This window comes from Lepidochelys kempii, chromosome 6, assembly GCF_965140285.1.
Source record: "Lepidochelys kempii isolate rLepKem1 chromosome 6, rLepKem1.hap1, whole genome shotgun sequence".
NCBI classification, from domain to species: Eukaryota; Metazoa; Chordata; order Testudines; family Cheloniidae; genus Lepidochelys; species Lepidochelys kempii.
In genome coordinates, this window is record NC_136385.1 from 38,785,024 (window position 1) to 38,797,577 (window position 12,554).

The 12,554-nt window shown below is 38.2% G+C and overlaps 1 protein-coding gene across 3 annotated transcripts in view; it reads left to right on the plus strand.

Moving 5' to 3' along the window:
• TEAD1 (TEA domain transcription factor 1) overlaps positions 1-12,554 on the plus strand; it is a 205,422-nt gene that overhangs the window by 68,897 nt on the left and 123,971 nt on the right. For all 3 annotated transcript variants that reach the window (XM_078853225.1, XM_073347635.2, XM_073347636.2), the window contains exon 3: positions 5,126-5,379. In XM_078853225.1, the coding sequence (XP_078709351.1) occupies positions 5,232-5,379 (148 nt within the window). In that variant the 5' untranslated portion in view covers positions 5,126-5,231. The remainder of the gene's footprint in view (positions 1-5,125; positions 5,380-12,554) is intronic.

The window sequence follows — 12,554 nt, forward strand, 5'->3', positions numbered from 1 at the left end:
ACATTGTAGCCCCAATCCTGCAAGTCGTTCTGCTCCTTTATGGAGCTCTATTGACTTTAGTTGTCTACCTGTGAATGGCAGCTTCCAAGACCAGGCCTGTGTTTGCACTGCTCAGTGATAAAAGCAGGGGCATAAAAACGGAGAGTTTGAATCTGATTTCCTGTACTCAGCTGATCAAAACCTTTCTTCCAGTGAGAAATTCCAGAATGTAAGTTGACTGATTGTTTTTGACGAGGTATTATACAAGTTATCCCTCATTTCTTGGAATTTTTCTAAGTAAAGCTCCAACAAGCTAAACATGAGTGGATGTACATTACATTTAGCTATATACTAAAACCATTTCTTATGTCTTTATGAAGCTTTGCTGGGTTGATAATGGCCATTAAAATATGTTTATAAAATTCAATTCAATGTGGCCCTCTGAGATTTTCTATTTTGTTTAATGAAAAATGGTACTCCTTCTGGGATGGGGAGTGGGGTACCAAATATACAGCCTTGCTGATATTTCAGCTCTCATGCAGGAAGAGCGTAACTACATGAAGACATCAATATGGTTAGGTTTGACTGACAGGTGAGAGGAAGAAGCAGACAAACCTAGGGGAGAGCAAATGTAGGAAAGATATGGTCAGGCAGAGGTTACTGTGGCCTGCAGCTAAAAGGTTATCTGCACAATGGGAATGAAGCAGAAATACAGAAAAAAAGGTGCAGGGAACGGGACACAGCAACTGAAAGGGAAATCTGAAAAGAGGCATCTAAAACAACACCAGGAGCTACAAAAAGGAGAATTGAAAGAACATATTTGTCTGGATTTGGGGATCAGTGTTGAGGGTTTAAATTTTTGTTTTGTTTGGCAGGGAGTGAGGCACATGAAAGTGATGGGTATTATTTAAAGGGTAAGGTAGATGAGTTGTGATGTGTTAGAGAACGATGGTGGAGCCATTCATCCTGGTTTAAGAGTGTGCGTGAGTGTACATGTATATAGCTTCTTCTTTTTTTCTTGCTGTTTCCAGTTAATTAAATCCTCTTGCATAGAAAGGTGTTACTTTGAGCTTTGAAATTTACACATATCAAAGAAGTGCATGAATGGAATATGTTTTTCCAGGAATTGGCACAAAATTCCCAATTTTTAAAATTAGTTTTACTGCACCTAATACGAGTGTAGAATCACTTTTCTAACGGCAAATAAATTGTGATCCCTCACATAGTCACTTTGAACTCTGGAACATTGACACTGAATTATTTCGTCGTGGTTTAGGCCTTAGAATTCAAAGTATAATATGAAGTAAAATGGCCTTTTGATACATGGTGTAGAGATGGAAGTGACTTAACTGAGTAGTTCATTATTCTCCTGAAATAAGAGGGAATCATTTACTAGTTGGGATACAAGTTGTTTTTTCCCTTCTGTGTCTGCTGGCTTGATCTGCTGTGTCAGCATTCACAAAAATGGAATTCACTAAAAGCTTCCTTCAGTACATGAGAGCTTATTTCCAACAGATTGCTCCCCTCCCCCACCATACTGACATTTGACAAGAAACACATGCTTGTCCTACGCTTTAGAGGCTGCTAAACATTGATTTGTAGAAGCTGTAGTTTTGCTTGAAGATGACCCGAGTAGGTAGGAAGGGATGGGAAAGGGAGACCGAAGGTCACTTGAAACATCATCATTAGACGCAATGAGAGGTCCAACATGAATATCAAGTAACATTAATTACTTTGGAGCCTACTTAATGTTTTCCTAGATATTTCTTCAGAATAATTTTTCTATGGGAGTGGTCAAGATTTTGGGTTATGTGCCTGGCAGAGTTTATAAGCGGAACACAGTTGAACTAGAATGGGAGACCTATGTGGCTCACCTGCATGCTTCAGGAAATGGCACTGGTGATCTAGTAGTTGACATGTGTCCCCTCTTAGTCTATAGTGAAGAAATGCCCCGGTATGTCATTAGGGCTGTGCAGCTGGAGATGCTCACTTCTTCAGATGAAATAGAAACCTGAGGTGTTGATAGCTAGAGGCCATCAAGGATCTGATGCGATTTATTATTTATTTATTCATTTATTGCAAGAGCAGCGTTGTCAGGGTTCCTTCCCCACTCTGAACTCTAGAATACAGATGTGGAGACCCGCATAAAAGACCCCCTAAGCTTATTCTTAACGGCTTAGGTTAAAACTTCCCCAAGGTACAAACTTTGCCTTGTCCTTGAACAGTATGCTGCCACCACCAAGCGTTTTAAACAAAGAACAGGGAAAGAGACCACTTGGAGACGTCTTCCCCCAAAATATCCCCCCAAGCCCTACACAACCTCTTTCCTGGGGAGGTTTGAGAGTAATATCCTAATGAATTTGTTAAAAAATCATCAAAGACCCAAACCCCTGGATCTTGGAACAATGGAAAAATCAGTCAGGTTCTTTAAAAGAAGGATTTTATAAAAAAAAAAAAAAAAAGTAAAAATCATCTCTGTAAAATCAGGATGGAAAATACGTTTACCTGAATACAGGGTATTCAGATTCAAAACACAGAGGATCCTCCTCTGGGCAAAACCTTAAAGTTACAGAAAACAGGAATAAACCTCCCTCTTAACACAGGGAAAATTCACATAAAACAAAAGATGCACTAATCTGCCTTGCCTGGTTTACCTATACTGGTTGCAATATTGGAGACTTGGATTAGGGTAGGTTGGAGAAGATGGATTTCTGTCTGGCCTCTCTCAGTCCCAAGAGAGAACAACCATGTAAACAAAGAGCACAAACAAAAGCCCTCCCCTGCCAAGATTTGAAACTATCTTGTCCCCTTATTGGTCCTTTGGGTCAGGTGCCAGCCAGGTTAGCTGAGCTTCTTAACCCTTTACAGGTAAAAGGATGTTGTCTCTGGCCAGGAAGGATTTTATAGCACTGTATACAGAAAGGTGGTTAGTCTTCCCTTTATATTTATGACAAGTGTTAATAAAACTCTTGTCCTTAGTAGAATGTCATTACCCTAATTAGAATATGATTACTCTCACTTACCTACAATTCCCCACGTAGTAGGCATTCCAGCTGGGTATGGTTAGTTATTCTTCAGTTCTCGCCCAACACTTTTGTGTAGATGTTGCTGATATAGGGAATAGGTCGGTGATTTGAGCACAAAGTGTGAGTCTTGTCGGGGTAAAACCAGCCCCTCAACCTTTTGTGGTGTTTCTGTTTCTTTCTTTTTTGGATGTTATATAAAAATCAAGGCACCATCTGCTTTCTGTGGATGACAGAGATCCCATAGTACTTTTTCTGAGAGTAGGTTTTTGCCCTGATGTTGGCCGAAGTTTGTGCTCTCACACTGCTGTGCTGTATACCATTTTTCAGTTGGCTACTAACCTCTGCGTTGCTGCCTGCTCTGCCTGTAATACTGCTTTATTAAAAGGTTTTCTAGGCATAGATTAATCCTGATATTAATGGTAGGCAGTCACAAACATGTTTGATGTTGTGATGAAATTTTTAAAACCAATATGGGGCTAAATAAGGCCTTCAGGTAGAAAAGAACATGGATGTGAAATTTTTTTCTTTCGGCTTGATCCTTAGAGGTGTCCTGAGCAACCTCAGTTCTCACTGGAATCAGAGGAAGTTGCAAATGCTCAGTACCTTTGAAAATCAAGCCATTGAATGTGGGATAGAGTGACCACCTCTAGTTTTGATTCCACATTTTCCCAAGGCATCATCCACCTCTGCCTGGATTGGGTCCTACAGACTGACACTCCCCAAACAGTGCTGCTATCAGTAGTGCCTCTGTAAGGGAGTTCCTCAAAATGGAGGGATGGCCTCAGGAAAGCTGCTACAGCCTCTGGTTATAGTGACCTTCCCCTGCTGTTTTTGTGGGATGCAGGCAGGAAGATGAATGTTGCTTAGCCTGCCATACCCCTCATCTGTGATTAGCCTGCAGAAGGGTTTGTGGGAACTAGGATTGTACTGTAGAGGTGTCTGATTTCCCTTCTCTCCACTTGCACATCATGGTCCTTCGTTTCAAAATAAATCAAATAAATGAGTTTGGAAGTTAAGAGAGGTTTGGTTTCATTTAATTTCGTTTTTTTTAAATTCCCTTCCTGTGTATATAACGAAAGTCACCAAGTGTCTTTTTTTTTTTCCTTAATAAAAATGTGGTATGCCTAGACATGTTGAGCCAAATTCATTCCTAGTGTTGCATAAGTGCCTTCCAAAGAGTTACACCAGCAATGAATTTGGTCAGGTATTGCAGATTTTAGCCTGAAGCAAACCTTTATAGCAGAGTTGTATTTCTCTCAAAAATATCAAAGGAACACTGACAGATCTGTAGCTGTAGTGGTGTTAGCAGGTGCTGCTATATTGAATTATTTCTTATTAAATTGATTCAGTAACTTGAAGCTTGTAATTTTTGTTCTGATGTAGTTCCATGGCAGAGACTTTTAAAAAATAGATTAAATGTGTAATATCTTCTGTAGTTATTCCTTTCTCTGGTATTATCATTTTAAAGATTTCCCCTTATGTATAGTTCAGACTCTGTGTTATTCATTTGGTAAGATCTAAACATCTCAGTATTTCTCTGTTAACCATACTGGACTGATTTAATCCCTGGTGCAGTTCTACTAACTCCATTGACATCGGAGAGAAATTTGTTGTTTTATTTTATTTAACATGTTTCTTTTTAGATTCAATGGGCTGGATCCTCGCTGGGGTAAACAAATGTACTTCCACTGAAGTTGGTGGAGCGACACGAATTTGTGCCGGCTGAAGATCTGCCCCATTATTTTAAGGCTTCCAATGAAAATCAAAATTGAATATATTACATTCAACTGATTTTTTTTCTAGTGTTATGTATTCACCACGTTACACTATGCTTAAAAAGTAACTTGATACCCTATTCCTACATGTAGTGGTGCAGAAAAAGTGAAGTGTGGCTAATGGCTTTTGTTTCAAGACACTCATTCTACAGATGTTTCGGGATGGAATTGTGTTTGTATTTTACTTTTTATTGGGTTTTTACAAACTCATTAATCACAATAGCACTTTCACATTGTGCCCATTGATGGCAAGTTCTGTGCAAGTTACTTTAGAGTTGGGAGTAGCCAAGGAATGTTCATGTTAAGTTCCATATCTTTAATATCTTTTGTTTGTTTGTTTTCTAGGTTTATTTTCTTTAAGACTCCAGGCTTAGGCTTGGAGACCCCAGCCACCATCATTGAGCCCAGCAGCTGGAGCGGCAGCGAAAGCCCTGCCGAAGACATTGAAAGAATGAGTGATTCTGCAGATAAACCTATTGACAATGATGCAGAAGGTGTCTGGAGCCCTGACATTGAACAGAGCTTTCAGGAGGCTCTAGCTATCTATCCACCATGTGGGAGGAGGAAAATCATCTTATCAGATGAAGGCAAAATGTATGGTAAGTAGTGCAAATTTAACCTTTTGAAATAATTGTCCCATGAGATGTACACAGCCAAACTTGTATCAAGACAAAAGACTAGATTCTTATCTCCAGATACACCAGTGTAAATCAGATAGAACTCTGATGAAGTTAAGGGAGTTCCAGAGCATTCAGTTACCAATCTTTCCAGACCTCAGTTTGTGATTGGTAGAAAAGATACAATCATTAAATTTACAGTTCTGCAGCTGTATCTACAATGTGGCTGAATAAGAATTCTTAAAAGGAGGTTTTTAGAAGTGTGACTCCTTGTGCATAAAGAATATGTAAGCACTCTTCATTTTTCAATAAATGGTGCAGTAAAATAAAAACTTGAACCATTATCTGGAAATACAGTGATTGCACAATAAAATGTATAGCACTTTAATAAAGAAGCGATAAACTTCTTCTCACTTCCACAGTCCGCTCAATGAGTGACATAAGGTTTTTTTCTCTTTGTGAACTGCTAAATTATATGATGTTCTGATAGTGTTTCTTAAATATAGTCCATTTAAGAATACAGACACCTAGGCATATTATCCCAGTGTTGTTTAGTTTTGTCTTTCCAGTTTACTCCAGCTAATCTCTGATTTTGGAGACTTAGGTTAGCTTCTTTTTTTTTTTTCTTTCTTTTTTTTTTTTTAACTTCTGCAAATATTGCTGAGTGTAGAGTTTTAGTTTTGGCTGTTCATGTGGTAAAAGGCAGATGGTGGGTTGTTCCTGTGCACTTTGATTCTATTAATCATGGAGTGTTTTGGTGTTTGTGGGTTTGTACTGTTATGGTTAAAAATGATCAGGAGTCTACCTGATGCATTGATGCAGCTTTCCTGATCTTTAGAGTAATTTGTTCCTAAATAATTGTAAATATATGTCACATAATGGCATGTTGTGTCTTTAACACAGTGCCTTCTCCGTCAATATCAGTAGGAACCTACAGAGCAAACTAGCAGGCACTGTAAGGAGAAAGCAGATGGTACTGCAGCTGCCACCAGCTGTGCCCCCTCCCCCAGTACTGGTTGGATGATGTAATGGAAACAAGGAAAAAAATGTCTTTCTGTGGCGTTGGGAGTCTCTCACAGCCTGTCAGTGTCACAGCGAGGCAGAAACAAACCTTAAGGCGTTAGTTTGCAGCTGTCATGTGACCCTTGCTGCCAAATGAAACATAATGTCTGGAAAAATAGACTTGTGATGAAGCATCTCAGCTGCTGTTGGCAGAAAGTTTCTAGGCCCTGTTTTCCTGCTGGATTGATTTTTTTAAGCTGAGAATATAGGGTTTTTTCCTCTCGTTGTTCCCCCTTCCCCTGTGATTTCTTTCTATTTTGAATGAAACGTTTTTGTTGTTACTCTTTAAAAAAGGATGAAAAATTCGTTTAATTAATAGTTTGCTTTTTTTCTGGAATGAGTTAGAGATATACTTGCAAACATGTTTATTATATATTTATAGTGAAAGACTGTACTTATACATGGACACTCTTGTCTGCCAAAAATAATGTTGACTCAGTTTTTTAAATCAGAGTCCCATAATCCATAGGTAATTTACAGTAATGACTTCTGAAATGTATTTTTTCTTTTTAGATCCCCTTCTACAGGAAGTAATGTATTTGTAATGTGAATTTTTGTGTTTTAATGAAAACTCACACATTTGTACATGTAAGGAGTTTACTTTTTAACAATCTCCCACTGTAGGTTTAAGAAGACAATTGTACTGAATCCTAAATATATATATATATATATATATATATATATATATATATATATATATATATATATATATAGAAAATGATGGCAGTAAATATGTGTAGTTAATTAACAATAAATGCCTGAAACCATATCTGCCACATCTATTTGTCATTATATAAAATACAGAACTGTTTTTTTAAATATAATTACATACCCTAAATAAAATATTTTACTATTAATTTGATATGAACATTAAGTACATATACAGTATAGCTACTTTGATTTAAAATGTTGCCATAATTTTGAAGAAGAAGTATGTTAGGAAATGCAGAATTATTTACATCCTGACTTTTTTGTGGATGAACTCATGTTTTCATTCTTCAAGCTGAGTAACTGCTTTGTCGTGTTTTGAGGATTTATTGAAGTCATGCTAGGTTTCTGAGGACTTTATAATAGAGTCTTATGGTCCTAAGAGCATAATTGTTCTCCAAGGATTTTGAAATCAAAACAGCATAAGTGTTTTAGTTTCTGTGTGGCAAAATGAAAATAATTTAATACCTTTTAGTGGCATACCAAGTTTATTTCTCTTACGAGAAAGACATTACAATATTTCAAAGCTTCTGCAGGGTTGGGGCATTTTGTAATGTGTCTGTAATCCATGAACCATGCAAGACAAAAGATCAAGAAAGCACCATTTCATTTTCCAACGGAAATTACCTTTAAATGTAGACACTATAATACATATGATTTTCTATAAAGACAAATGTAATGATCTCTCTGTGATGGGCTCAAGTTAGGGCAGTTGTGATTTTCCTTTTCAAACAAGGGATGTTTTGAAGAAGGGAGGAATCTGTTCTCGTGAAAGGTTTTTAAACAATTTCTGCTGTAGATTTAATAAGATATTTTAGTTTCAGCAGAAGGCAGAATTCCTTCACGACTCTTTTTGTGATTATCTTGAGCAGTCCTTAGGAGTGGAGCTCATGAATTTGGTTGGGTGTGAGTTCGTTACTTACTTACTACTTTTGACTTCAGGGGTATGTAGGCACTACTGGGGTTTTTGTAAATCCCATCTGTGCAGTGAAAGGTGTGTGTGGGTTGTCCTCTCTGAAGAAGGAAATGTGGGCTGCTGTGTCAATTCTACCTCTGGCATTGAGGGATATCCCTGGCTTCTGTGTCTTGTGAATGTGACTTGGTTTTCTTCAGCTGTTCTTCCACACTTTTGTGATGATTTTTTGAAGTAGTGGATCAAAGCCATTTCATTTTCTCTTTGGTCCAGGTCATTCTCCCTCTACTCCAGCCCTTCCATGAAAAGTAACCCATGAGACTGTATCAAGACGATCATAGAACTTTTCTGGGTATTGCACCCCACAGAGAAGAAGGATTTAAGGATTATGTGGTTTGGGTTGGGAGGAAGATTTGTCCTCTCACTACTGCAGATCCAGAGGATCCATGGAGAAAAGAAATGTGAGATGCTAGGAAACAGTGATGTCTTCTGTTGTGCCTTGGCCTTCTCTTAGGGTATGTCTAGACTACCTGCTGGATCGGCAGGCAGCGATTGATCCAGCGGGGGTCGATTTATCGCGTCTAGTCTAGACGCGATAAATTGACCCCCAAGTGCTTTCCCATCGACTCCTGTACTCCAGCTCCTTGAGAGGTGCAGGCAGAGTTGACGGGGGAGCAGCAGCAGTCGACTCACCACAGTGAAGACATCACGGTAAGTCGATCTAAGTACGTCGACTTCAGCTACATTATTCACGTAGCTGAAGTTGTGTAACTTAGATCGATTCCTTCCCCCCCATCCCCCGCTCCAATGTAGACTAGGGCTTAGCTGCTTTATGGCCCCCCCACTCCATCATGGAAACCATACAGCATTCGGAAACTCCTGAACTTTGACTCAGGGAAATAATCGGGTAAAACTTAAAGATACTTACCTATTTTAGGTTAGTATTCATGCCAGGAATATTGGTTAGGAAATTCCTAAAAGAAAGAGAGTGGCCAGTAATGGCCAAACAAATAGAGAAAATGGTTTCTGCAGAAGAGTACCACCCATAAGTTCCATCTTTTTTTCCTCAGTGATGGTTCTATTGTTACTAATAAAGAAGTGACTATGGTTGGAAAATGGAGGTGAATATGAAAGTTTGATCCAGAATGGAGGACCTCATACTGAAAATTGCTGAACATCTGCTGCTCACTTTTTGAAGAAATAAGTGAGGAAGAAATCGGCTACTCTTATACCCACCTTACTCATATTTGCTGAACATCTGCTGCTCACTTTTTGAAGAAATAAGTGAGGAAGAAATCGGCTACTCTTATACCCACCTTACTCATATTTGCTATGCATGGCCTTCAGTGTGTGAGGAATTTTTTGTTTTTGTCTTTCATTGCATTAAGAAAAGTGTTGACAAAATACAAATACTGTTTGTTAATAGGAAGTGTGATATTGCAGGACTTATTTCCCCTCCCACAAATAAACAGTCATGAATTTGTACCTTTATGTTCTAAAACTCTGTAAAACCCATAATCCATTACAGAACACTAGCTGTGTTAGTACTTAGTTCAAATTGTTGGTCTTCACCAGTTGATAGTTTAGTTACTTGTAGCGATTCCTGTTAACTCACTTATTGGCAGGATACTTGCCTGCACTTGTCTCTGTTCCTGCAAAGACTGTTATGGAAAGATTAGAAGAATGAAGGCTGCAGAGATTCTGCAGTGAAATGCAACTCTAATTCATCCCTGGTGTAACAACCCTGAAGTCAGTGGTGTTACAGCGGGAATTAATTTGATCCAGAGTGTTTGTTTTCATTCAGCTAAAATGTAGCTATATTAAGATATATCTTTGGTAGCACTTTGGGGATGATATAAACGTAATTCAGAATAGTCATTAAGTGTGATAATTCCTGTAGACATGCAAATACTTTACTAACAATATTATTAACTTATCCTCAAGATAGCAAAGATGGCTGTTGTATATAATAGGGAAAATGATATTTAATTTTTTAAATTAAAAAAAATCAGTGTATCCTGTAAAAAAATCTTGAGTGATGAAGCAAATGTATCTGTGTAGGAAACAAAACTACTGGACGAATTTATTAATAGTTTTATGAAAAATGTAATCAAGCTGTTTACATATTCTACGAAGATGAATAAGCCCAATGTAAAGTTGTAAGAGTATATTGCAACTTTGAAAAACTGTTATATAAATTTAGTAGTCCAGGCACAAAAGCTATGGGTCTGTCCTTACCAAGATGGTAATGAAAAAACTAATGGTATTTTATTCACTCATCAAATAAAAATATTTTGCCTAGGCAAATAGAATATTGCAAGATTTATAACAGCACTTTTCATCTCCAAAGCACCACACTAATATTAATGGAACTTCTCACAACTAATACACCAGCAAAAAGCCCTATTCTGTAAGGCTAATGTGACACTGTAGGTCAATACCCTTCCCTTCCTCTGTCTAGGTATTTATCAGGAAACTATTAGGTGAATAGCTTAATGAAACAATACTAACTTGTTAACAATTATTTTTTAGTTTTGCTTTTAATTTGAAAGTTTCCATACCAGTTACTGCTTCTACAAAGATATTACTACCTTATAAAGTTTCCACTCCATTAAATATATTTGAATGTGCATAAGGTATTTGGAATGATGAAATAGCAGATGTGGGGTGTCAGGTTGCATGTTTATTCATCTGTTATTGCAATCGTTGTGCAAAGATGTGCTCTTGTATTTTCTGTCTCACAGCAACATACACAAAATGCACCAGAGATAGGACACCTATTATGAAAGTTACTATTTAGGTTACTTACATTGTAAACAAATCTGTCTAGAAACATTCTTGCAATCCTGTGATTGTTCATTGTATTGCATCATCATACTGCCTATTCAGGAAGGCAGGTTACATAATATAATTTCTGTTCTTAAAGAAGAAAGTGGAGCTGACTGTGTGACCTCGGTAGTAGTAGTGCTTTGTTCTGGCCACATGGGAGACCAGTTTAGTTTTTGTACCTTGGTCTCTCTGGATTAAATGTTTCTCTAACCAGGAATTGGGACAGAGAGGTAGAACTCAATGATCTAGAGAAGTTTTTTTTTCCTCTTTGCTGCCAGCTTCCACCTTCAATGACAGTGTGAGCAGTGCCTGAAGAGCACTGCCTTAAAAGATAAGGGCTCCTACCTATGAAGCAGGTGGGAGAAGACAGAGGAAGAAATTAATCTGTGGGTTGAAGAATCATACATGACATAAATACTGAGGGCCTCCACTGGCTATGTCGAACCAGGAATGTGGAATAACATACTCCAAAGGAGAGCTGCTACTGAATTGTGCACCAAGCAAGTGCAGGATAATATTTGGGAGTTCATTTTAGAAGTCTTATCCCTTTTTGACATATTATTCCCTCTCTACTTAGTTATGCAAAGCAGATGCTGAAAGTCCTATATAAACCTTGTATTGTGAAGTAGAATGTCAGGCCAACTCTGTGCAATCTCTCAACAGGTTTTGCAATGTTTGGTACCCATCTGTAGAGCAGAGTTTTCATCTGAATTCTCTCTCACTCTGCACCAAGCAGAGACTAACTTTCTGCATGATAAGGTGGCTTGTTCATCTCAGGAATCTGAGAGGCTAGCATCACTCAACATCCATTCCTAGTGATGCAGAATGGCGATCAGAGCAATTTTTCTCTTTATGAAAATGTAAATATTAAAAATGTGTTGACCTAAATGTGCACATTTTGCGAATGGGAGGAGTTCCTTTTTGGCTTAGTGGAATGTATCTAAAATAATATGAGCTCACTTGAATATCCAGGACATTTGTTAAAAGATTGTTGAGTGTGATTTATACAAGTTCAGTCCCTTTTTCCTCCAAGGTTGATGTTACTACTTTAACCTGAGATCCTGTAACTGCAGATAGCTGTTTGCAACAAGCTATTCTTAAGAAATTAGTTTGTAACATTGGGGAGGGCATGTGTTGGATAGCTAAAATAGGTAGGTCTGCTGTACCAGGGGGAATCAGTAGCCTAGTATCGAAAAGATCATGAGAGCGAATGGATACGTGCAAAAACCCAGAGGGATAGTGATTGTAGTAGAAAAAGCACTCTTCCTTTTGAGATCTTATGTTGCAATAAGTGGGGTCCCTCTTAAAAACGCTACAGGTCAGAACTCTTTTCCAGTCCAGAAGAAGACCATTCAGGAACAACGGTGCCACAGTCTGAGCCCCACAGGCTTTTAAGGATTGTAACAGATAACCTGGATGAGGATCTCTTTGATAACCTCTGTATGAAACTGCTGTGGAGATTTCTCCTTTCATATCAGCTGACACTGGCATCCTCCCAGATTCAAATATTGGTCAAACCTGTCTCGCAAAATTCAGACCTGGCTACAATAACCACTTTCTTTGGGTTAGGTGTTACCACTAGAATGTGTAGAGTGATTGGGTTTTGCAGTAGACACGAATGTCCCAGTTTAGGGGCACATGCTTT